This window comes from Trichosurus vulpecula, chromosome 6, assembly GCF_011100635.1.
Source record: "Trichosurus vulpecula isolate mTriVul1 chromosome 6, mTriVul1.pri, whole genome shotgun sequence".
In the NCBI taxonomy this organism is placed as follows: Eukaryota; Metazoa; Chordata; class Mammalia; order Diprotodontia; family Phalangeridae; genus Trichosurus; species Trichosurus vulpecula.
Window position 1 is genome coordinate 221,001,667 of NC_050578.1, and position 25,195 is coordinate 221,026,861.

The window sequence follows — 25,195 nt, forward strand, 5'->3', positions numbered from 1 at the left end:
AACAGTTAAAATAATTTTGTGCAGTTTGATTGGTGTAAATCAATTGTCATATTGAGCAGACTGGAGCCACCTAAAAAGAGTCTTAGTCAGCAAATACATGACATTTGCCTAGCTAAAACAGATTTCAGTCAGGCGAAAAACTGCTTTAGGTATAAAACCTTTCAAAGAAGGATGGTGAATGATTATGAGCAGCAGCAGCAGTTCATAAAACCAAAGCAATGGACAACGAAACTGAGAGCAATTTCAATGGAGTAATGAGGGGGGAAGCCAGGTTGTAGCATTGAGAAGAGGAGAGAAAGCCAGAGAGACAAGCATGGTCAGTTTATACAAGGAATTTGGCTGAGACAGCTTTCAGGGCTAGTGGAGAATGGTAGGACACGTTGGTAGTCCAACTCCTCCGTTTTACAGATGAAGAAACCAAGCTCAAGGGAGGTTAAGTGACTTGCCCTACGTCCAACAGGCAGTATCAGAGGTGAACTTGAATCCACATCTTTTGAGTCCAGGACCAGTGTTCTGTCCACTCTACCACTATCCAAGGGGTCTTGGTGTAAACTTCCTGATGTCCAGATCTCTCGATGTCTGTCCCTAGTTGTCTCATGCCTTTAGTTTGTCCACTTCCCTTGGCGTCTGGATCCCGTGCCCAGTCCACTTGTTGGCTGGCCACACCCTAGCCTCCTTGAGATGCTCTGGGCTCCTGCCGTTGCTCTTGCCACTGCTCCTGCGCAGCTGGCGTGGACGCCAGGGGGCGCTGCCGGGGGAGGCCTGGCGGCCGGCGGCGCGGGGCCGCCTCTCTCTCAGGCTCCCGCGCCAGCTCCTCGCCTCCTCCTCTTCCCCGAGCCTGGGTTCCCGCTGCTGCCGCTCGCCATGGACCGGAACCCGTCTCCTCCGTGGCGGGGGTTGGAGGCCGAAGACGAGGCCGAGGCCAAGGCCGCGGGGGGAGACTCCATCGGGGCCACGATCTACAGCAAGCACTGGCTGTTCGGCGTCCTCGGAAGCCTCATCCAGGTGTGCACGCCGCTCCCCTGCAGGGTCCGCCGGCTAGGACCCGGACCGCCCCCCTCCCCCACCCGTCACTACCCCTTCCCCCCATTCATACACTCCTCTCTCTTCCCCTCTCCTGACCCATCACAGCCCCCAGACCCAGCTCCCCCCAATCGGGACCCCTGCCCCTCCCCCCCATCCACACCCTCCCTGACCGTCACAGACGCCAGACCCCGCCCCCGCATCTGGAGCCTCCCCCTGTCCCCTGACCCATCACAGCCCACAAGATCTAGACGCATGCCACCTTTTCACCCTCCATCGCATCCCCAGACCCGGTTCAACCCACCCTCCTCCCAGCCGTCCAGGCCCCTGTAGAGCGCACCTCATCCCCACCACCCTCTCCATCACATTCCCTCTCCCAATTCGCATTCCCCTCCCCCATCGCCCCTCCCTCTTCTGCCTTCTTTCTGCCCACCGCGGGGACCCATCCCCAACGACCAGCACAGACCCCAAGCACACGCCCCCGGCCCACCCCCTCCCTGGCCCGGGGGAATCTCATCCCTCGAACCCCCCATCACAGCTCTCTCGCCACCTCGCATATCCTTCTCTGTCTCATCCCACTCCCATCCTCCATTCCCATCCCCTTCACCCCCCCCCCCTCCATCCCCTTTCCCATTGCATAGCTTTCCTGGATCCTTCCTCTCTCATGTGAGCCCTTCTGGACCTGGACCCCCTCCCTTCTAATCACAGCTCTGCTAGCCTGGGGTTAATGCCTTTCTCTCTGGCCAGGCCAGGCGTGTCCTCTACTTCCAGTCACATCCCACCTGCCTGGTCCCGGCACTCACAGACTCCTCCTGCTTCCTCCAACACAAATGCACCATCACAGGCTACCCAGGGAACTTGACCCTGATTATCTCTGCCTCCATGCCATAAGGAACCGTCTCAGACCAGAAACTCTGCTCCCTCTTCTCTTCCCCTAACAATCATAGCCCACCCACACTCGATTAGACTCTGGACCTGTTGGTATCAGTTGGACACTTCCTTTACCTCGGGCTATATTCTCACTCCCCTGCCCCCATTTCTTGCCACTCTCCGTTCTGGTTCCTCCACCCCAGAACTGGATGCTATGATCCATCCTTCCTCTTTCCAAATCCAGCTCTCTTGGATGTCTCTTACACCTGCTGCTCCAGGTGTTGTGGCAAAGGGCTTACCCATTCCTCATACAGAGCCCTGGATCCACCATAGGTCTTTCACTCTACAAAAACACCAGCACAACACCAGGCCTAAAGGCTTTTCCACTTAGACTTCCTAAGGCCCCTATTCCCTTCAGGTGATACTGCGTTTCATTCTTCTAGACAATGCCAGGCTTTGCAGCCACTTCCCCACCCACCCTCCAAGATGAACCTCCTAGTCCCCACAGGCTCACAGGCCGCCTTAGATGTTCTTGGTCACACCACCTCCCTCTACCCCATCCATCCCGCATGTACTGCTAACCAGTGACTCCCAACACCCATTTCAACCTCTGCACCTCCACTACTGGCATACCCCATGTCCAAACACAGAAAACTCTTCTTCCCCTGTCTTTTCCCTTGTTATTAGTTATAAATGTTGCAAAATATTAAGTGGAGAATGTTATTTACCTATCCCCTTTCCTTCCTTACCTTTTTGAAGCTTATTAACCCTGAGAAAGCCAAGTCCAAAGCAAATGAGGAGGAGCAGCAACTGAAAGAACTGGATGAAGAAATGGAGAATGAAATTTGCAGGGTGTGGGACATGTCAATGGATGAGGTATGTTAGTGAATGGATGTTCCCAATGTATTGTTTCTCACCTTTGGAGACCAGCTTGTTAAATTATCCCTGCTACTACTGCAAGGAGTGCTGGAGACTGGCTGCTGCTAACTCTAGAACATAGATTTTTCTCTCTGGAGATGAAGGAGAATCTCTGTTGCTATCAGTGAGTATTAGCTAGATTTATGCTGTATCTCTTGAAAGTCATTTGCTGAGAACTCATCCATTTATGGATAGTGATATTCATATAGGTGTAACCCGTGACTGGTTTGGTTTGGTTTTTCTTGTGTTTTTTGTACCTAGGCATTAGAGATTTAGGAGTTGAGACAGTGCTGGTGCATGAAGGGGTAGAAGAGAAAGAAAGAAGAAGGAAGTATCTTTCTGTATCTTCTTTGCTGTGAATTCACGAGCAAGTTAGATAGTTTGCTTCTCTGCCAAAGTAGAAGTAGAAATGAGAAGACTGCACTATATTTTTTAAATGCATGGAGAACATTTGTATTCTGGTAATATTTTTAATTAATAAGTGAAAACATGCTTTTTGTTGAGAGTTTCTAAAACTTATTTCCAAAGCCTTGTGAAAATCTAATTGTAGTAATGCTTTGATGAAGTTCCCTTTGGATAGCACAAATACAGTGGAGATAGAAATAGTCTGTACCAAAAAGGAAAAAAAAATCACTCGTACAATGTACATAGTTTCATTGCCTTGGGAACAATATTACAAAGACTCTGAAGTATCATTTTTATATCTTACCACTATTCCTAACTTCACTCTTTGTCTTTTATCTATAACCCCTAAGATATAAGCTACATATTTAAAAAATAAGTTAGTAAAAGTGAGGTCTTAAGAGGTCTAGAGAAAGGCCTTGGCTCATTCAATATTTTTCCTTTCTAGGATGTAGCTTTATTTCTCTATGAATTTAATGCCCCAGACATATTTATGGGAGTTTTGGCCAAGACCAAGTGTCCTCGATTAATGGTAAGTGTATAAATATAAGTGAGTCTTTAAAACAGTAATTGACCCATTTTGTCCTTTGCCTGGAAACAGTTATAGCAGGTACTTCACCTCTCTGCAGTATTTGGCACTCTTGACCATCCCCTGCCCCTCAATATTCTCTTCTTTCTTCTCATTGTTAGGTTTTTCCCTGAGCCTAGATCTTCCCCTACAACTTCTGCTGCTCCTCGTTCTGCCCCTTGGGGCCAACCAGAACTGCTTCTGTATCAGACAATTTCTGATATTTGGTGAAAACCATTACTCTCCAGACTAAATAGCTCTAGTTCATATGGCCTGATATCCAGGCATTTTCATCATCTTGGTTGTCTTTTTTGTAATGTTCTCCAGCTTATTAATGCTTTTTCTAAATTGTAATAACCAGATAATAAATGTAATAAACACAATAGTCCAGTTGTGGTCTAACCAGGGCAGAATACAGTGGGATGACTATTTCCTTCATTCTGGACACAGAGCTTCTCATAATCCAACCTAGGATTGTATTGACTTTTTTTAATGGCATGTCACACTGTAGGCTCATATTGAGTTCAAAGTCTAATACAAATGCCCAAATGTTTTTCACAGGAAGTGCTTTATACTTGTATACTTTGTAGGACAAGTATACTTCATGCTTGAATCCCTCACATTGTGCTCGTGCAGGTAATTTTTGATTGCAAATGTAAGACTTAATACTATTTGCCCTCTTAAGTGCTGTTATTTGCTTTATTCCAGTGTCTCGGTCTATTGACATCTTTTGGGATCCTGACTTTGTCATCCAGTGTTTTTCCTTCCAGTTCTGTGCCATTTTCAAATTTGATAAACATGCTAATTGTGCCTTTAAGGCATTGGTAAGAATATTTAATAGTACAGCACCGTGGACAGATCCCTGAATCCTCCTACTAGAGACTTTCTTCTAGGCTGATCTTGAACCATTAATGAAATCTTGCTTGTTCTTATTCTTAACAAAGTTGAATCAGCTCCCTATATATCTTAGAAATGAGCCCTTTATCAGAGAAACTTGCCATAAACCTTTTTTCCCCTTTTATCTGCTTCTCTTCTAATTTCAGCTGAATTAATTTTGTTTATGCATACACTTCTTAATTTTATGTAACTAAAATTATTCATTTTACCTTCTATGAACCCCTCTATCTCTTATTTGATTATGAATTTTTCCCCTTTCCATTGATCTTATTGGAAATTTTTTCTTTGTTTCTCTAATTTTTTTGTATCTGAATCATGTACCTAGTTAGAGCTTGTCTTGGTATAACATGTGAGATACTGGTAGTTATTTAGCTTGTGTGAGACTGCTTTCTAGTCTTGCCATTTTTTGTTGAATAATGAGTCCTTATCCCAATAGCTGGGGTCCTTGGGTTCATCTTTTGGGTTCTCTGCTCATTTGCTTCCAGACCTCATGTACCTAATTTGTCCCACTGACAGTCTCTCTGTTTTTACCTATTACCAAATTGTTTTGATGATTATTGCTTTGTAGTGCATTATGAGATATAGCACATCTGGACCTCTTTCCCACTTTTTTTCATTAATTCCCTTGGTATTCTTAACATTTTTTTTCTTCCAGATGGATTTTATTTTTTCTAGTTCAGTTGGATAAACTAATATTTTTTTCTGCATTTTGTACTGGATTGAATCATACCTTTTATTAATCTGTCATGATTTATTGAGTTTGTTTTGTTGCCTTAACTATTCTGCAAACTCCTTGAGGACAGAATCCTTGTCAGCTGTTTTTCTATGTCTCTCCATAGTTTTTGACTGTACATGGCACATAGCAGGATATAGATAAATAATCAGTCTGGTCTCATTATAGGGGATACTTTCCCCATCAGTTCTGCCTTGTAGGAAATTTGTGTGTATAATCTACAATATCATTCAGAGAATAGCAATAATATGGTGCTGGTAAAAAAGAATTAAAATACCTATTTTAGACAATAAAAAAGTGCAATCTTTTTTCATACAGTGATTTCCTACAATTGCTTTTCAGTGTTTACCCAATTTTAAAATCTTTTGTGCTTACTCTAATTCCACTCTGATACCGTGCTTGGTTTGGCAGGAAATTTGCGTGGGAATTTTGGGAAATATGGCCTGTTTCCGGGAGATATGTGTGTCTATCAGTAACGATAAACATATTGGGTAAGTTTTATTACATAGTAATTATTAGGTTTTCATTAACTTTGTTTTTATTTGATTTATTTTTTAGTAAAACCTACTAGAGCAGCTTTTCTATGGAAAGCTAATGCATAGGATTAAGGAGTAAAAAACTGAATTACAGCAGCTCCCTTTTTCCATAGTAACTGGTGTTCAATAGCTGTACTAAAATTTTCTGTTTTAATATTATTTTATTTTTGTCAATTACATGTAAAAACAATTGTTAACAATTTTTTTAAGATTTTGGGTTCCAAATTCTGTCCCTTCCTCCCCTGACCCTTCTTCTCTCCTTCCCCCTTCTTCCCCACCCCCAAAGCAAATAATTTGATATAGGTTGTGCATGTGTAGTCATGCAAAACATATTTTCATATTAGTCATGTTGTAAAAGAAAACATAGACAAAAAAGGCACAAGAAAAATAAAGTTAAAAATAGTATGCTTTAATCTGTATTCAGACCACGTCAGTTCTTTCTCTGGAGATGGATAGCATTTTTCATCATTAGTCCTTTGGCATTGTCTTAAGATCATTGTATTGCTGAGAACAACTAAGGCATTCATAGTTGATCATCATACAATGTAACTGTTACTATATACAATGTTCTCTTGGTTCTGCTCACTTCACTCTGCCTTAGTTCATGTAAGTCTTTCCAGGTTTTTCTGAAACCATCCTGCTTATCATTTCTTATAGCACAATAGTACTGCATCGCAATCATATACCACAACTTGTTCAGCCATTCCCTAATTGAGAAGTATCCCCTAAATTTCCAGTTCTTTGCTACCACAGAAATACTTGCTATAAATATTTTTGTACAGATAAGTCCTTTTCCTTTTTTTAAAAAATCTCTCTGGGATGCAGACCTAGTAGAAGTATCGCTGGGAAAAACTGATGCCTCCTACTCCCTTTTAGTGGAATGAGAGCTTGGGTGGTCCATGGAGGAGTTAGCTATGAAATGTAATGGTCAAGTACTGGATCCAGGCTGCTGGATCAGAGTGGGGAAGGCTGAGGTCCAGAGTAATCTTTGGGGTTATGGGAATCATACAGACTCTCAGGATTAAAAGGGCCTTTGGAACTTCTAGGTCTTAGATGCTATTGGATTTACAACTAGAAAAGATCTTTGTAATCTGTTAGCTTAGTCCACTCATTTTACTGATGAGGAATCTGAGGCCTTTGAGATAAAGTGGTTTACTCAGGGTCCCAGAGGTAGTAAGTGGTAGAGTCAGATTCAAACCCAGGTCCTTTTAACTCTAAATCCAGCTCTTTCCATTGTACCACACTGCTGGGCTGGTCTAACTGACCTAAACAGGAATCTATAGTATCCCTGACAAGAAATCACTCAGCTTCCACATAAAACTCTCTAGGATTGGGAAACCCACTGTCTTTTTTTTTTTTTTTGCAAGGCAGTCAGGGTTAAAGGACTAGTAAGTGTCAAGTGTCTGAGGCCAGATTTGAATTCAGGTCCTCCTGACTCCAGGGCTGGTGCTCTGTCCACTGCACCATCTAGATCAGGACTGTCCCAAATGCTTCTGGGCTGCAAGAAGCCTGCACTGTGATTTATGTGGCCCACCTACAAGCATAGAAATTTACATAAATGCTTTAATAAACAAAGCCGAGCTACCACAGAGCTCTCACTAAAATGGCAAATCAAAATATATTGTCTATTGTTTCAATAAAAACCTAAGGTTGGACAGCCCTGACCTAGTTGCTCCCAAACCCACTATCTGCTGAGGTGGTCTTTACAGTTTTGGGTAGCTTGGTGATTAAGCAGCCTTCCCTTATTTTGAGCCCAAACCGGCTTCTCTCGTAGTGCCTTCTGAGGCCAAGCAAAACAAGCTTAATAATACTTTTATCAGAGGCTTTAGACTCCTAGTCAAGAAAGTTTGTGGATTGAGGTCTTCTTGGTTTTTTATGTAGCTAGTTTGAAGGTTTCAAGATCTTTCTTTCTTTCTAGAATTACCTGGTATAGTCCTAGATAATTGTCTTCTTTTTCCAAATTCTCAGAGTATAAAATACTGATAGGTTTGTAATTTTAGAAACAGACCTTTCAAGGAGTTATTTTTGTGAAACAGAAAATGCCAGTCATTTGGTCAAGTATTTATCAAGGACCTACTTTATGCCACATACTCTGTTAATTGTTGGAGATAGAAAGAAATGCCCAAAACAGCACCTGCTCTCAGTTGAATGAGAGAGAAAACATGCAAACTAGTATATACAAAGAATATATATACAAGATAAACTGGAGATAATCAACAGAGGAAAGGTACTAATATTAAAGGGGATTGGGAAATTAAAATGAAACATTTAACTTGACTGATGTTTTAATGGAAAGAAAGTATATACAAAGATGTGTGAATTGATTTCTCTTGTCTTGTAGACAGACATTGTTGCACTGCATGTATGATTTGGATCCTCCTACTCTGCTGGAAATAAGCAGGTTCGCCATTTTCTTTGTACTCAGTCCAATTATTTCATCCACAAGGCAATGTAGAGGTTAATTTTTCATGAGAATATTTGAATTGCATTCACCCTATTTTAATTAGATAGTCTGTTCATGTTTCTCATGTAGGTTATTGCTAACATGCCTTTCCCAGCCACAAGTTGCTAATATTTGGATTGAAAGGATACGGGAGAATCCAGCTGTCTATGAGAGCATTTGTTTCATCATGTCAAGCTCAACAAATGGTAGGTATCCAAATTATTTGGAGAATCAAATTTTAGGGCATCTTTAATGGTTAAGGAATTATTTCTGAAGCTCAACGAAAAATAGACCTTGATCACAAGAAGAAGTTAAAAAAATCATTTAGCTCAAGGTAGTAGTAGACATTAGACTGATGATTTCGTTAGTATGGAGGACTTGCAGATGAGGAGCCTCACTCACTCGACTGGTGGGTGGGGTGGGATCTTCTCTGCAGCTTAGAGAATTGGACCAGAGCAGTGGTATCAGACTCAAACAGAAAGGGAGCCACTAAGCCATATGTAGGGATCCCAACAGGCCACAGATTGACTTAGAAAACCACAGGTTAACAGATCTGTGTTCTAATATATTTTTATTTATTTTGTTAAATATTTTCTAATTACATTTTAATCTGGTTCCTGGCACTTGGAAATGGACCTCTTGTTTGAGATCTCTGGCCTAGAGCATTGGGATTATGTGACTTGACCAGGGTTACACAACCAGTATGTGTCAGAGGCAGGACTTGAATCAAGAGCTCTCTCACTCTTGGATGAGCTCTCTGGCCCCTGCCTCACGTTGCTTGTAAGGTTACTTAAAGGTAAATTATTATCTTTGTGCCCTGGGACAGTGACAGTGTCTCTTAAGAAAGAAATAAACATGGTAGAGAAAAAGCCCCTCAGAACATTGGTGCCAGTGTAGGAGTATGACCTTTGTGTGGTGATTTTCCTTAGGAATGTTCATTAACTTGGCTAATTTCAAGATTTTTCTCTTCAGTTTCATGGGTGTTTTCTTTTCTGCAGTTGACTTGTTGGTGAAAGTAGGTGAAGTGGTTGACAAGCTCTTTGACTTAGATGAGAAGCTAATGGTGGAGTGGATTAGAAATGGCACTGAACAGGTCCTGGACCAGTCCTCTGGAGATTCTGAAGAGCAAAAACCACTGAAGATTGTCCCTTGTGTACTTGAAGCTGCTAAACAGATCCGGTAGGATTATACAGAGTAGTGTAACCCTGGTCTGCCCTGGGAACCTCCTTTACCTGAGGGGTTTGGGAGACCTTGAATCAGTACATGGCCAAGTAAGGGCCCCACAGAAGAATCTCTGTAGGCTCCTGTGTCCATTTAGGGTGGCGTGGGCTCTGCACCCACCTCCCACAGGGCAGGGTTGTAGAGTAGTGCCACAGTATGCTGCTTCCATCACTGCCCATCTTCACCTATTGTGGAGGCTCCTGGCCTTTTTTCTCTGTGGATGAGCCTTCAGTTGATTGAGCCACTGTCTTCTAAGTCATTTAGGCTTCAAGTTTTCCTTCCCTCTCACCTCCCACGTTACCTAGTCATATTGATTCTACTTATACCATATAGTTCACTTCCATCTCCTCTACTTACCTGAATACCACTCTAGTTCTAGGCCCTTGTCTCTTCCCATCTGGACTGTTATGATAACCTTCTTACTGATCTTCCTTCATTTTTTTCCGTCTCCAATCCGCTTTTCACATAGCAGCCAAAGTAATCTTCCTAATGCATAGATCTTATTATCATGTCACTCTCCTGCTAAAAACCTTTGTCACTCTTTAACACCCATTGGACAAAGTACAAATTTCTTAACTCCTTCTGCCCTAACTCTATTTCCCTTCCTCATTCTAGCCATGGGGACTGTTAGCTGTCCCCAGTGTCATCGTGCCTTTATTTATGGCACAGGCCATCCTCTGGGCCTGGATCATATCCTGTACTCCTCTCTTCCTGTTGAAATTGTTGTCTTCCATTGAGGCTCAGATGACTTGTCACCTCTAACATGAAATCTCACTGATCTACCCAGCTAAAAGTCATGAAAATAAAAATAATCTGTCCTTTCTTAAATTTTCTTGACACATTTTCTTGACCTCACTTACCTCCTTCCATCATATTTTGTGTTGTACTTTCCTTGAATGTAAGCTTCTTGAGGGCACGGGCTGGCTCATTTTCCACCTTTGTGTTTCTAGCACCTAGCTCAGTGCTCTGCATGTAAAAAATCCTTACTAAAGGTTTGTTGAGTTGTTGGAAGATCATCTCCGTCAGTCTCTCCAAAAGGATCTTTTTGCTCGGTGGATGGAGATCTGAGAGGAGACTGAGCTGGTTGGAGTCCCAACATCGCTGATGCTGAAGGGGCTTCCTTGTTAGCTCTCACCATTGAGGACAGGAGGCAATCCTTAGAACAGCCAAGGAAAAACAAACACTGTTACCACTTCCTTGATGGTGGGCTCTAGAAATCAGTCTTCGAGGGGTGGCGGGACAAAATTCTCTTGGTTTGAGTAAAACAAAACGCCAAAAGTCGTCTTGTAGGGTTTCCTGCAGGAAGATTTGGGTTTGGGCTTGGAAATATTTTGTTTTCTAGGTTCTCTCTGTTGGGTAACTAATTACCTTTCTTTGGGCCTGGAAGTCATTGAGTCAGTGTTTTTGTTGTTTGCATGCAGTTTTGATAACCCAGTAGGACTGGATGTTTATATGCACATCTTACAACTGCTTACTACCGTGGACGATGGAATTCAAGCAATTGGTAAGTGACTTTGTGGAGAAGTGTGAGAATGATGATCGCTCATTTTAGTCATTTAATTATTTCTCCTTTATGAATCGGTGCTTTCTTTATCAAGTTCAGCCTCCTGATGCTGGAAGAGATACTTGGAATTTTCTTTCTGATCTGGCCTGCCTTGACTTCTGTCAGCCTGATGATCCGCCAATCATACTTCAGGAACAGAAAACAGTATTGGCCTCTATCTTCTCAGTATTATCTGCTGTGTACGTGTCAGAAACTGAACAGGAGTACATAAAGATGGAAAAAAGCAAGTATCATTTCTACCAGTTGTGAATAGTGATGATCCCCTTTTTAATGCTGGTGATTTTCAAAATAGTTGACCTATACACATCCCATGCATAACCCTCAGAGTTGTTCAAACTGGGAATAACCTTAGTAGAAAAGATGGAGACAAGATTGTTCTAGTGTAACAGAAATTTGCATAAAGTAAGGATAGGCAGAATTTAATATTAGCAAATACCATTATAATTTCTCATTCTGTATAACAAACTAGCAAGTAGTCTACATTAATGGTGTTTTTACTGGTCTTGTTACCAAATATCCTGGAAAATATGTATGGTGGTCATCCTGCCAGTGTAGAAGTCAATTTCCATAATGAATACCCTGTCATTCCTCCACCCCCACCCACCTATTCAGTAAATTCCAGTGACACCTCTAGGATCAAATATAAAAGTCCTCTGACATTCAGAGCTCCTCATAACCTGGCACCCTCCTGCCTTTCCAGTCTTTTTACACCTTACTCTCTGACACATACTCTGTATTCCTGTGACACTTAACCTCCTTGCTGTTCTTCTCTCACGACTGTCTGTCTCTTAATTGCATTCATTTTTCCTGGCTGTCTCCCATCCACAGAATACTCTCCCTCTTCTCTGCTTCCTGCCTTCCCTGACTTTCTTCAAGTTTCAGCTAAAATCCTGCCTTCTGCAGGAGACCTTCCCTGATCTTCCTTAATGTTATTGCCTTCCCTCTTAGATTATTTCCATTTTATTCTTTTTCTTGTTTGTACATAGTTGTTTGCATGTTGTATCTCCCATTGGACTACTTGAGAGTAGGGGTTGTATTTTTGCCTTTGCATTTTCAATGTCTAGCACAATGCCTGGCATATAGTAGATACTTAATAAATGCTTATTGACTGACAGCTGTGTGCAGTAGGAGTTGTTATCTCCATTTTACAGATGAGGGAACTGAGGCTGAGAAAAATTAAGTGATTTTCTTGGACAACACCTGTCCACGGCAGGATAAAACATGGTTAAATCTATGGTTAAGGAATGTTACTTTGGTATCTGTGTTTAGGATGGACCAGAGAGAGAGACACATGAGACTTGAGGCAGGCTGTCGTAGTCATCTAAGTGAGAAGCGATCAGGGCCTGAATTACACTGGTGGTTGAAGGGGTGACATACTGGAGGTATTGTGGAGGTAGAAACGGCAAGTTTGGGAAGCTGATTGGTTGAGAGTGACTGAAGTATTGCAGATCATACCTCTGACAGAAATAGGGAAGTTTGGAAATGGGCAGTGCGTGGGGGAGAGTTGATAGTGTTAAGAGCTGCACAGAGGTAAGGTATAATGAGGACTGAGAAAAGGCCATTGGATATAGCGGGTAAGAAATTATTGCAGCGGGGGGGACAGTTTCTGTTAAATGTTAGGGTCAGCAGCCAGATTGCAAGGAGTTGAGGAGTGGGAAGGGAGGATGTAGAAGTGGTGCATATAGGTGACCATCTATAAGAATTTAACAGTGAAAGGAGTTTGAGGAGATGGTAGGATCAGGGTATTTTTAAGGATGGAAGAGTCTGGTCATGCACCTAGGAGTTGGGGAAGGAGCCAGTGGATAAAGAGAGATTGATGACCATAGAAAGAAGGAGCAGTCAGTAAGGAGGCAGACTGTTGGAATGGATGGGATCAAGAGCACAAGTGGAGAGGAGATTGGCTTTGCCCAGAAGAGACTAATTGTTTTTCAGAGACTGAAGTAAAGAAGGAAAGAATAGGGCTTGATGAAGAGGGGGTTTGATGTGTAGAGTAGGGGAAAAGAGAAAGTGCTCAGTGAATGGCCTTTTTTGTCAGTATAGTTGGTGACAGAGAGGAAGAGAGGAATTTTGGAATAGCCAGTAGTGGAGAGTTGAATGGAGTCAATAGGAGAGGAATAAAAGTATTGTCAGGCAGCAGAGATTAGATGATAACTTGGTAATGAATCCATTTGACAGTTGTATGACTCTTTCTAGTGGTGATCAGCAGCATGTGAAAAGGCATGGAGAAGGTAGATGGCGGAGACAAGGCAGGGCGAGGAATCCAAGGGAATAGGATAGTGTAGAGTTGAACTGGCCAACCCTGAGCTCAAGGCTACGAAGGGAGGAAAGCGAAACCAGAGCCATGGGAATGGACTGAGAGAAGAGGGTGGCTGGAAGGATGTGCTGAAGATGAATACTAGGTTTAGAGGAGAGAGGCAGAGGGAGAGATCAGATGGGTTAGAAGCTTGTTGACTTGGCAGTAATTTTAGAGTTCTAGGTCGCAGACATAGAATAGTTATAGGTAATGCTGAAATCAGTTGTATGATTAGTCAGTCAGTCAACTGGTATTTATTAACTGTGCTAAGCATTGGGAAAAATGGCAAAAGATGTCCCTTCCCTTAAGGGGCTCACATTTTAATATGGAGACGGCCAACAAACAACTATGTACAAATGCTTCGTTCTCAGGGCACCTGAAGTAGATTATTACCAGTGAAGAATTGTGTAGGAGAAACAGTTAAAAAGATGTCATCAGAGAGATACATGACTGGAGGGAGGTTGGCCAGTCCTGTAATAAAGTGAAGGATGGCCGACGAGTGGCTCATGTGCTCAGGAGGTAGCCAACCAGTTTCAAGAGATTTAGAGGAAAGAGGTCCTGCGTGTTGACTAGACCCTTGTAGAGGATTTATAGGAGATGGGCTAGCGGCGCAGAGGATGAGATGACTTGTATAGGTTGCATTCGTTACCTTTGGAGGGATATCCCACATCAGAGAGATCCTACACATCTGTTAACATTGAAAAATGTTTGGTGCCTACTAGCAAGGACAGCTCAAATTAATGCAGTGAGATTGGACAAGCTCAGTAATATCCATTGGCTGGGAAGTAGACTTTTGACTTTTTAATATTTTGAATGTAAACTCTTTTGTTGTCATGATTATAGTATTAATTTAGAGCTGACATTTGTAGAACACAATTAGATGTGTTTGATGTGATCAGATCTCTTAAAAATGTTGTTATTTTTATGATAGCAGAAAAACTCAATATATTTCTGACTTTGTATCTCTTCATTTATTCGTTGTACAATAGATCTGTCTCTAATCGGCACCTTGATTCGGGTCTTGCACAACATGGAGGACTGTGAGAAAAGATCAGTGAACTTAGCAGATTGCAATACAGAAGAAACTGAAAAGTCTAATATAAATGTTGAGGATTTCCACTTGAAAGTCTTGAAGGATGTTTCATGCGAATTACTTTCTAATATTTTTCAGAAATTGACAAAGGTACTGAAAAGTCTTTTTATGTTGACTGTTCAGGTAAGGAAGGGCTAGGCCTAGCTCCTGGGCGGATTGCTTCCCTAAGCTTTTGTAGAGGGTGGGGAGGAGAAGGGAGAGGGAAGATGTTCATGGCATGATGTGATTGCCCAGGGGATGCCTCTAGTGAATGAGTTGGGGTGCTTAGTGCACATGTTTTAGGAGCTGGGCAGCAGTAGAGGGAAATTTTCTGAAGGAGTGTCTTTATCTTGATCTCAAAATAGTGAACTTAGGTTCCAGTGAGAAGCAGTGGGGTAGGGTGGCTAGAGGGCCCAAAGGAAGGCTTGGATTCAAACCCTGCAGCTGACACCTTAGTCACATGACCATTGGCACCAATCATTTAACCTCTGCCCCAGGCTCCTCTCCATGACATGCAGGTGCAGAGAGGCTTTTATTTGTAGGAGGAGTTTTCACACCTGTGATTTCCTTCTCTCTCTGAAATCACACATCAGCTGCCCTCCTCCAAAAATGTTCCAGTGGTGGGTTTAGGTTTATTTACCATAGAATCTTAGTGATTGAGTTTCCTACTCTATCGCCTCTGTGATGCAGATTCCAGTGAATTTGGGGCTCTCACTTCCTAAGAAGGCAGCCCATTCTAGACTTGAACAACTAACGCATCAGACAGTTAACTATATTGTGTTAAAATCTGCCTCCGGGAATTTCCATCCTGTGGTTCTTGTTCTGCCTCTTGAAACTCCGTGGACTAACATCAAATCCCTCTAGTATGTGTTAGCTCTTCAAATATTTGAAAACACCCATGCTGCCCCCTCTGTTTTCTCTTTTTCGGAGACGTTCCTTTCAAAGTTGTCATCAAACATGATTTCCCAACTCCTTTATGATCCTGGTCACCTTCTTTTGGACATGCCTTTCTCTGATTAAGTTTGTTTTTCTAAAGCCTGGGGTAATTATAGTACTAAGTGCTTTCTTCTCAGCACCCCAGTGAGGTGGATTGTGCCAGTCTTCTTTCCATTTTATAGATGACAAAAGTTGAGACTCAGAGCGGACTTGCCCACAGGCACACAGCTAGTTGCCAAGACTCAAAAGAAGGCTTCTGTCCCACTCCAAAGTCCAGCCCTCTGTCTCACCTCACACTATTCTGTCAGAGAGATATGGCTGCGTAGAGCCTCCTTCTATGAAGCTTAAGAGGATGGGGCCGCCTTCGCCTGGAGCTACTGCTAATTCTATTTAACTAAGCAGTTTTTCCTCATTTGTCAAAATTGAGTTTACCTTATCAGTTTCTCTTCATATTTCCTTTACCTTCTGAGAGTTAGCTGTCAGCAAGGCAGTTTATTAATTTATGGGATGCTTTGCTTTTAGTGGAATGAGAGTTCTGATAGAGGTCCAAATAGGAAGTCCCCTTTCTTTATAGTACCTTTCTTGTGTGCCAGTTTTGTGCTTTCCATTAGGAAAGCAAAATCTATAACCTCTGTCTCATCAGTATTTGTAACATATTTTTACGAGATCGCTTCTCTTCTCCTTTTATCTTTACCAGATGTTCCTCACCGTATTAATACTCCTCGGTTTATGGATTTTCATCTGCAAACAGGCTTTTTTGATATGTACCCTTCACCTCAATCTTGAATCCCTTCCCACCAAGTGACATCTATGGGACCGTATAGATTTCTTTAGTCTAACATTTCATGTTCATTTTGTTTATTTCTTACACTATGCATCTGAGGCCAAGAATATTTTTGTTATCTTTTCTTAAAAATTACTAGGCATCTCCTCCACTATTTTCCCATTTTCTGTGCCATTCGTGTTGTCCTCCATAATGTCCAATTTTTAGTTTTAACTGGATATCTTTCTTCCTTATCCTCAGATTTAACTTGTAAGTTTGATCAGGTTGCTGAGTTTCCTGTTAACTGTTTTCTTACCAGTCGTTGTGAAGTGCAGACTGTTCTTTACCAGGAGCCCATCCTTCTGGTGTTTCAATTTTTTTCAGGAAAACCTCCTGTTCTTCCATCCTATCTACATGAATGGTTGTTGCACTTCTCATGTATCCCGTCTCTTCCAAAATTGTAACTTTCAAGGAGAGGAAGAGCTGAAACATCGATCTCTGCCTCTAGATCATTTAGTTTTTTACCAAGGATGTTGACTTTGAATACTTACCAAGACGTGTGGAAGATTCCAGCAGTATCAGCAATACCTTCGAGGCATCATCCCAGCTCTCAGTAAGACCCTTGAGGCAAGAGGAAAGAAGAACCAAAGCAAGGATGACCAGATCAAGCTTTGGATGTCTTCCTTTGCTGTTTTGTAACTTTTTTACCTATATATATATATTTTTTTTTCCAGAAAAATGTCATTCAGGCTCTAAAGGAGGACCATCTAAACAAACAGAAGTGTTCCTGTGCAATTAAAAACCTTCTTCCCACGTACCGCTCAGTGGTGAGTGTGTGCAGAGCCCATGGACTCACATGGAATACAATGTTGCAGTTACATGTGGATTTGCTGTTGTTTAGTCAGTTAGTCATGTCTGACTCTTCGTGACCGTATTTGGGGTTTTCTTGGCAAAGATATTGGAGTGGTTTTCCACTTCCTTCTCAAGCTGGTGTAGTTGACAGGCTTTGAACTCAGGAATCTGAATCTTCCTGACTCCAGGCCTGGCTTTCTTAACCACTGTGCCACCTAACTGCTTGTAGATCTTAGCTTTGGGGATAACCAGAGTATACTTTGAGACACAAACCTATCTTCAGAGATGTTTGTTCCCTATCTGCAGTTAGAGTTTACATTCTTCATTCCAACAGACACTAATAAAAAAGCTACTGTGAGCAGAGAATTATGTTAGGCACTGGGGGTGAATAGAAAGTTTAGAAAAGACACAGTTCCTGCCTTCAAGGAATGTGCTATTTAATGGAGAATATTAATCAAAGATAGGTATAATCTACACTATTCTGTGATAAACGTATTAGAGAGTTGGTTCTAAAACAAGATATCACAAGAAGTGTCCGGGTGGGGTATCTGGGGAAAGAGGCTCATGACCAACCAGGGGGATCAGGGGAAAATTCCTGAAGTAGGCAGTACTTGAGTTGGATGTTCATAGAAGGGTAGGAATTTGACAAAGTAAGGGAAGGAAGGCATTTAAGATATAGGGCCCAAACTGAGCAGAGGCATAGAGGTCCAGGAAAACAGCCTGTATTTGGGAAGTGGGGAGTTATCCATTTTGGGGTGAGCATAGCTCTATGGAAAGAAGTTTTTGAGATAAGGCCTTGAATGCCAGATAGAGAACTGTGGACTTTACTAGGAAGGCAGGAAGAAGCCACCAGCTAAGCAGAAGACTGCCACGATCAGAACTGTGCATAACAGAATTGCTTTGGTAGCAATACGGAGGCAAGATTGGAGGTGGCAGAGAGGAGAGCCAGGGAGACTTCTCAGATGAATAGAGCAGTCATCTGGGCTTGTAGTGATGGTGCCCAGTGTTAAAGAAGGGGCAGTGGGACTAGTCAGAAGGTGACAGAGGTGAGGGATGTTTTGGAGGGGCAATCTGTAGGCCTTAGGAGAGGATAGGGTCAGATGACACTCAGGCCCGATGTCAGCATACAGGTACTTCTGTTTTGAGGGCCCTTCTTTATTCCCTCAACTACATACAAAGTCTAGAGACATTTAACCTGTACTGATTTATACTTGTTTTATAAGCTGATACTGTAATTGCCTAGAACCTTCCCACTCCCCACACCCCCCCATCTTTGACTCATTCTATATATGAAGTAGATAATATAAAAAGACAAGCAAGATTCTTACACAGGGGCATCCAGTAGGATTTTCCTCAACAATTTCACCCTGAGCAGGACAATCAAAGGTCATCTAAACATGGAGGGGGGTGGTAATACCAGAACTTGGATTTTAGGTATTGGGGTAGAGTCAGATTGGAGGATGTTAGTCATGGGAGTAAACGGAAGGGGAAAGTCCACCTACCTAATGTGTCCTGGGAAGGAGGAGCCAGGAGTTATTGACATTAAGGGGTAACTACAGCATGTGGAGCAGGAATTGCCGTCTGTATAAGATGTTAATTCACAGTGAGTACAAACCTGTGTAATGTAGTGTTTTCTTTGATTGTAGGTAAAAGGATTCCTTAATGTCCTGTATGAAGCTGACAAGGCTCTTGTGGATGATCTGGAGAAGGATTTCCCAGGTTTGAAGGCACACAACAGAAACTAGAACAGAATAGCCCTTACTTAAGAAAAAGACTCCGTTTCTTTCCTGTCTAAAGACTATGACGGGCGCCAGCCTGATAAAACTTATAAGGGACAGTGGAAGGAGATGACTTGTGGAGGAATGATAGGGAACCCCCAAGAACTGTGACTGCCCTGCTCCCCTCCTCTTTCTGTGTTGTGATCATGAGGTTAAACCTGCTATTGGCTATGTTGGTTCATCAGCTTCAGTGGAAGTAAATTATGCTAGTATTTAGGTGTCAACAGGGAATGCTTACCTGAACCTGAATTTTGTGCCAGAATTTCATATGCAAGTAGGTGTTAGACTTTAGACATTTAAAAATGGATTTATTCATGGTAATTATTTCAATCATCGGGGTCTTTAAATACTTGAGAAGAAGAGGTAAAACCCATCACAGTTTGATATTAGATTGGGTTTGTTTACAAAGCCAACATTCAACGGTATTGTGCATGGGAAAGTAGAAATGCCGCCATGCCTGTGTGAGCTTGATTACATCTGGAAATCCCCCTTTACAACTTAATTCCAGTGGCAGTTCATAAAATAATTGGTTTCAAATCACTGAGTTGTTTTGAGTAATAGTTAATTCCTCTTAATCTCCCCTGATTGAAGTACAATGTAGCTCTTCTTGCTTGTCAGATTTTGGCAAAGGTCCCAGTGTTATTTGTCCACCGTGACAGTTACGCTGGACTGGAATGTTAGAATTCTTCTATCTTTGGCTTCTGTCATTTCCACAAATTTAAATGGAAGACTGACATGTTTGGATTTTGTTCGTTATAGACTCCAAAGCCATGCCCAGCAGATTTTGGTAGTGTTTTCCCTATTCATGCTATGACATTTTAGCCTACAAATGCTAATTTAGATCATATTTTGCCTTTTGTGGAAGAGCTTTCTCATCCAGAAAATTAAAAAGTGCTCAAGGTAGCTATGTGCAAGTATATAGTTAGTTTCACTGGTGTTGAAATGAGATTTTATCCATGCTTTTGCATGGTTTCTGGATCTCTCTACTTTTCACAAGGACATTTGTATAGAAAATTACATAGACTAGTAACTGAAGCCACAACTGGTAGTATTTTTTTGTATTTTTGTTCATGAACATGCATATTGTTCATTTTGGTGGTAACCTTAGTATAGGCATAGCAAGTGGCTGAAGTAATCCCACATGGTCAGAACAAATACATGCCTCCCAACCAAATGCATGGACGGATTGTACATTTCAGGCTGATGCTGGCAATTCTCCTGTTAGACATCAATCTTTTTACCTGCAGACTATTAAAATATTCCTTGGAAGGGTAATGCTTATTAGACCTTACCGAAAATGAATTTCAGATCCTATCATGAGAACAAGTTTTGAGTGCAGTGAAGAACTTTTAACATAAGCAATCTGAGCACCTAGGGGAAGGGGACACCCCTGATGGTTTGATTCCAAAGGTGGATGGGAGCAGTGGAGTTCTTTACTTCATAGTTTCACTCAGTATTCACTCAGTTTTCACACTGTCTTGTGCACCATGTTTTTCACTGTTCGAAGGTGAGGACTTATATTCTATATATGTTCTATTTTGATATAGTTGAAAACTACCAATTAAAATAAAAATGAAATGAATATTGTTTCTATTTTGCTTTTCTTAATTCTAAAAAACAAATCCCCTAAAGCATTTGCAAAAGAGAGTGAAGCTTAAGTCAATGAAGGAGTGATATACAAATGGAATGTGTTTAGATCCAGTTTAGATTCCTTCTGGAGTGTTCAGCTGGATTTGACCTCAGCTGCTTCTTGAAATTTGTGTGCCACTTATATTTTGATGTTTCTGATTCCTTTTAATCTTTGTTGTTGCGCCTAACCTTCTGGGAAAGATACACACATACACGTGTATTTATTTTTCTCTTTTGGTTTCATTGAAACTCAAGCCTTGGAATATTGGAGGAAAGGCTTATTGATGCACTGTTGTGGATGGTGCAATAGATTGGTCCATCTGCTCTGGAAAACAATTTGGAACCGTACCCCCAAACTGTTCATACCCTTTGACCCTGATAGCACTGTTAATCTTATACTTCAAAAAGGTCAAAGACTGAGAGAAAGGACCTATATGTTCAAGAATATTTATAGCAGTACTTTTATGTTGTAGCAGAGGAATAGAAATAAAATGGGAGCCCATCAATTGGTAAATGACTGAACAAATTGGGGTATATGAATATAATAGAATATTATTATGTTGTAAGGCAAAGAATTCAGAGAAACTTGGGGGAGTTTGTATCAACTGATGCAGAGTGAAATGAGCAGAGAACCAGTAGAATGATTTATATAATGATCACAATAACATAAAGAAAAACAACTTGAAAAGAGTTTAGAATTCTGACCAATGCCATGGCCAATCCTGCTTTCAGAAGACTAATGATGAAGTAGGCCTTGGTAGAACATTGATGGGCTAGGTAGAGATGTAGAATGGGGTCTGTGTTTTCAAATACTGCTACTGAGTTAATTTATTTTGATTGACTAATTTGTTACTATGGAGGGCTTCTGTAGGGTAGGAGGCTGAGTTAGTGGGAATGAAAGGTTCAGGAAAAGAAGAGAATAAAATGTCAAAGAAATACAAAACAAAAAGTTATTCGGAAGGCAGCAAGCATCAATTTTAATTATCTTGTTAAATTTAATATATGATTTTAAAAACAAACTAAAAAGTTTATGATTTCTTATACAGTTCTTTTTTTGATCTTTGTACTTTGGAAAGTTTGTGTTTGTTGCTGGTAAAGTTCCTAATAAGCAGGCAACAGGCAGGCAAGCAACAAGCATTTACTGTTTACTATATGTAGATACTGTGTTAAATACTTGGCATATATATAAAAGCAGAAAGAAAGACCCTGCCCTCAAGAAGCTTACTTTCAAATGGGAAGACAACATATAAAAGGAACTGAAAAGGTGTATGTGTTGGGGGTAGGGGGGAGGGTGGTGGCATGGAATGGGGTGGAATAGAAGGTACCTGAGCTTGGGTGTGGTGGTAAAGTCCAGAGAGTCAGAAACATATCCAGGAGAGAAATGAAGGAAGCCTGACCAGCCTGGGCCTATACCCAAAATGAGGACCCTAGAAGAAACTTTATGAAGAGGGAAGGGGGGCCAGCATGATGGAGGGATGTTCCAAGATAAGGCGCTAGGAACTGAGGGATGTTCCAGGGTGAGAAGGCCACAGTCACGGTGATAAAATCTCTAGAGTAAAAGTTTTTTAAAGTTTTCATAAATTATCACCTCATTTTCAAGTAGTTCAAGGAACTGAGATTTGACCTGTTTAAGGTCACTCCTCTGCAATAGTAAATGGCCTTCAAGACTTCACTATGATAAAAAAAAAAATTCATCCCCCAGCAGCCAACCAGGAACCGCTCCAAACTTGGTAAAGTTAATCTTTTGACGATACAGCACCATTAGGCTCCTACTTAGAGCCTTTGCTTCTTCCTTGGGAGGGCTTGTCAGAACTTAAGCACAGATAATATAGCCTCTGAGAACCCAGGGTCACCTCCAGGGCTGTTGGGGGCAGAGCATCAGAGGAGGGCTTCAGTAGAAGTGTTCTATCTGAATGAAGATGCCTGTGATGTGAGAAGACTTAGATGAATTACTGAAGATGAAAAGTGAAGCAAGTAGAACCAGGAAAACAATTTATATAGAATGAGACCATGTAAATGGAAAGAAGAATAAACCAACTGAAATTAAGTGCTACAAAAGTATGATGATGAGACCTGTCCTGAAAGAAGGGATACAAGGGCATGCATACCTCCATTAGTTACTTTGTGGATGTGGGGGATTGTGAGTGTGTTAGACTTTTTTTGACATAAGTTATTTGTTACAAGGGATTGCTTTCTTGAAGACAAAAGGGAAAGGGACATACTGAAAAATACAGGGGATGTAAAAACCAAAAATAGTAAAAATTACTTTTAGAATATATAGAAACCTTTAGTTTAGAAGCAGATCTCTTGTTACTTTCTCTCATTTAATCTTATTAAATTCATGCAGTTAATCACTGAAGTAAGGTTAAGAATCACCATGTGCTTGCCTTGCTTCTAACAATCTAGGAATATCATACAGTTTAATCCAACGAGCATTGACTAATAGCCTACGACATGGGAGGCCTGGAATAACAGGCTGGGTCTACTCTCTCTAACTTATGCCCACACTCTTTGCGTGCTGGGGAGTACTGGAACGCACTTTGATACACCAAAGATTTTATGAACTTGGTAGTAAAGCAGCCTGTGGTTGATTTGAGGCATGTCCTGCATTTGACAATAATTGCCCACATTGGCAGATGTGCCCTTTACTTACCTTTGGGCCTTTCCCCTTCTTTCATTAACATGCTAAAGTCATGCCCTCAAATTCAGGGAATTTGAAAGGAAGGCTTTGTCAACAACTAGATTGCCAAAGTGTGAAAGGGCAAAAATTCTGTGGGGTAACAGGAGAAGTGGGCCAAAAAAACTTAAAAAAAAAAAACCCTGCACTTAGCTACAACAGATATATGGAGTTTATGTTATTGAAAATTAAAAATTGAGGTCCATTCAGGCCTGAGAATCCATCAATTCTAATCAATGGAGTAAAAAGATCATTGGAGGAGATCCATTTAAACCTACAGTAGTTCTGACCCCTCAGACATTAAAAATGGAATTTGTGCCTTCACTTTCAATCTATCTGAGATGTTTTTAAAGAGAACAGACCTTGAAGACAGGGGGAGGTAGCTAGCAGAGTTTGGAGTTAGAAGCTTAGATTTAGAGCCTGAAGGGAGCCCAAACCTCTTATTTTACAGACGAGGTAAGTGAGGCTCACTGGTTCAGTAGCATGCCCAAGGTCACCCAGCAGCATTTGAAGCTAGGTCTTCTCGCCTCCAAGTACAGCATTCTATCCATTATACCAAATGACATCTCAAATCCCAGTTCTGCCTGTGTGACATTTGGCAGGTCATGACCTCAGTTTCCCTAATTGAAAAATAAAGGGATTTTGACCTCAAAAATCTCTTTCATCTTTTAATCTATGATTCTAAGACCTAGGTTCAAGTTGTGCTTCTAACATTGGCCATGTGTCCAGGGCATATCCCTTTTTCTCTCAGTGCCACAAGGAAACTCTTGGGCTAAGTTACAGACAAGATGCCCATTTGTATCTGTGGCGGGAGCTTCACACTGACAAAATCATAGATCCACCCCTCTCTCCATGTTCTTTCCTCCTCCCCACCCAAAGATATACGAGGCAGCATGCTAGATACTGTGAGTATGAAGAGAGAACCAAGAAAAGTTTCTGCCCTTAATTGTTCAAGGTTCCAGCATAGATAGAATGAGCTTGAATTCTTTATCATTATGTGACTTGAATGAGAAAATCAGACATTTTGCCTTACTATATTAATATAGCTTTCAGATTGATTTAAAATCACACATGTAGCTTTTGAAATCTTTAGAAGCTAGCTGCTGCAAGGCAAAGTTTAAATGGACCTCAGTGAAATTCTTTTTACCCCAATTGATTAGCTGATGGGTTCTCAGGATGGAATGGTCCCCAATTTTAAGTATTTTTGATAAAATAAACGTCATAAATCTGCTACAGCTTGGTGAAGATATTTTTTAAAGGGTTTTGGCTCACCCCCCCTGTTACCCCATGGGATTTTTGCCCTTTCACCTTTTGCTGTTTAATTGTTGACAAAACCTTCTCCAGGGTGCCCTGGTTTTGAGATCTGTTCCATATGCATGACTTTAGCACCTTTGTGAAAGAAGGGAAAAGGCCCAAAGGTAATTATGGGGCATACCTCCCAATGTGTGTAATTATTGCCAATTGCAACACATGCCAAAAGTCACCCAGAGATCACCTCCTTGTCAAGTTCAGAACATCTTTGAGGTGTAAGATTTCCCTTCCCCAAGACATTTCCCAGGTTTTCTCAGCATGAGAGAACAAATGTGAGGATTAATAAACTGAGATGTTAAGATGCTAGTTCTGTGGATGGTATCACTTATTTTAACTAATATTCTTTATCCCATCAACAGATGGCATGAGAAAATGGAAAGAAAATTGGGTTGGGGATCAGAAGAGCAGGGTTTGAATCTCTGCTCCACCACTAAGTAGTTCTGGGACCATAAGCAAGTGATTTTCCTTCTTTAGGCCTCAGTTTTGCTAACTGTAAAATGAAGGGGTTGGATTAGACCATCTCCCTAAAATTCCTTTCAACTCTAAAATATACCGATCCAGGACATAGTCTAAGCTTAGCCTCATTTCTTTAAAATCCAAGGTCATGTTAATTGGCATGGTTGAACTTGAATGTGTAGACTACCTTAGCACCATCTTTGTCATGTAAGATTTCTTCCTGGTCCCTACCCCTAGCCAATAGTTTCAAGAA

At 41.4% G+C, this 25,195-nt stretch overlaps 1 protein-coding gene across 1 annotated transcript; it reads left to right on the forward strand.

Moving 5' to 3' along the window:
* Positions 1 to 837: 837 nt before the first annotated feature.
* Positions 838 to 20,451, forward strand: SAAL1 (serum amyloid A like 1). The gene is made up of 12 exons (XM_036764150.1): positions 838 to 1,005; positions 2,653 to 2,769; positions 3,662 to 3,745; positions 5,823 to 5,902; positions 8,289 to 8,348; positions 8,481 to 8,596; positions 9,389 to 9,569; positions 11,033 to 11,115; positions 11,210 to 11,398; positions 14,458 to 14,651; positions 16,974 to 17,066; positions 18,738 to 20,451. Exons 1-12 carry the CDS (start codon positions 865 to 867, stop codon positions 18,834 to 18,836), a joined length of 1,437 nt encoding a protein of 478 aa, XP_036620045.1. The 5' UTR covers positions 838 to 864; the 3' UTR covers positions 18,837 to 20,451.
* The last annotated feature ends 4,744 nt before the right edge of the window (positions 20,452 to 25,195 follow it).

Bases quoted from the DNA above. Each gene is read 5' to 3' on its own strand.
- SAAL1 (XM_036764150.1), top strand. From the start codon at position 865: ATGGACCGGAACCCGTCTCCTCCGTGGCGGGGGTTGGAGGCCGAAGAC. The intron at 3,746-5,822 runs GTAAGTGTATAA...TTGGTTTGGCAG, and splicing joins CCAAGTGTCCTCGATTAATG to GAAATTTGCGTGGGAATTTT. The intron at 5,903-8,288 runs GTAAGTTTTATT...CTTGTCTTGTAG, and splicing joins AGTAACGATAAACATATTGG to ACAGACATTGTTGCACTGCA.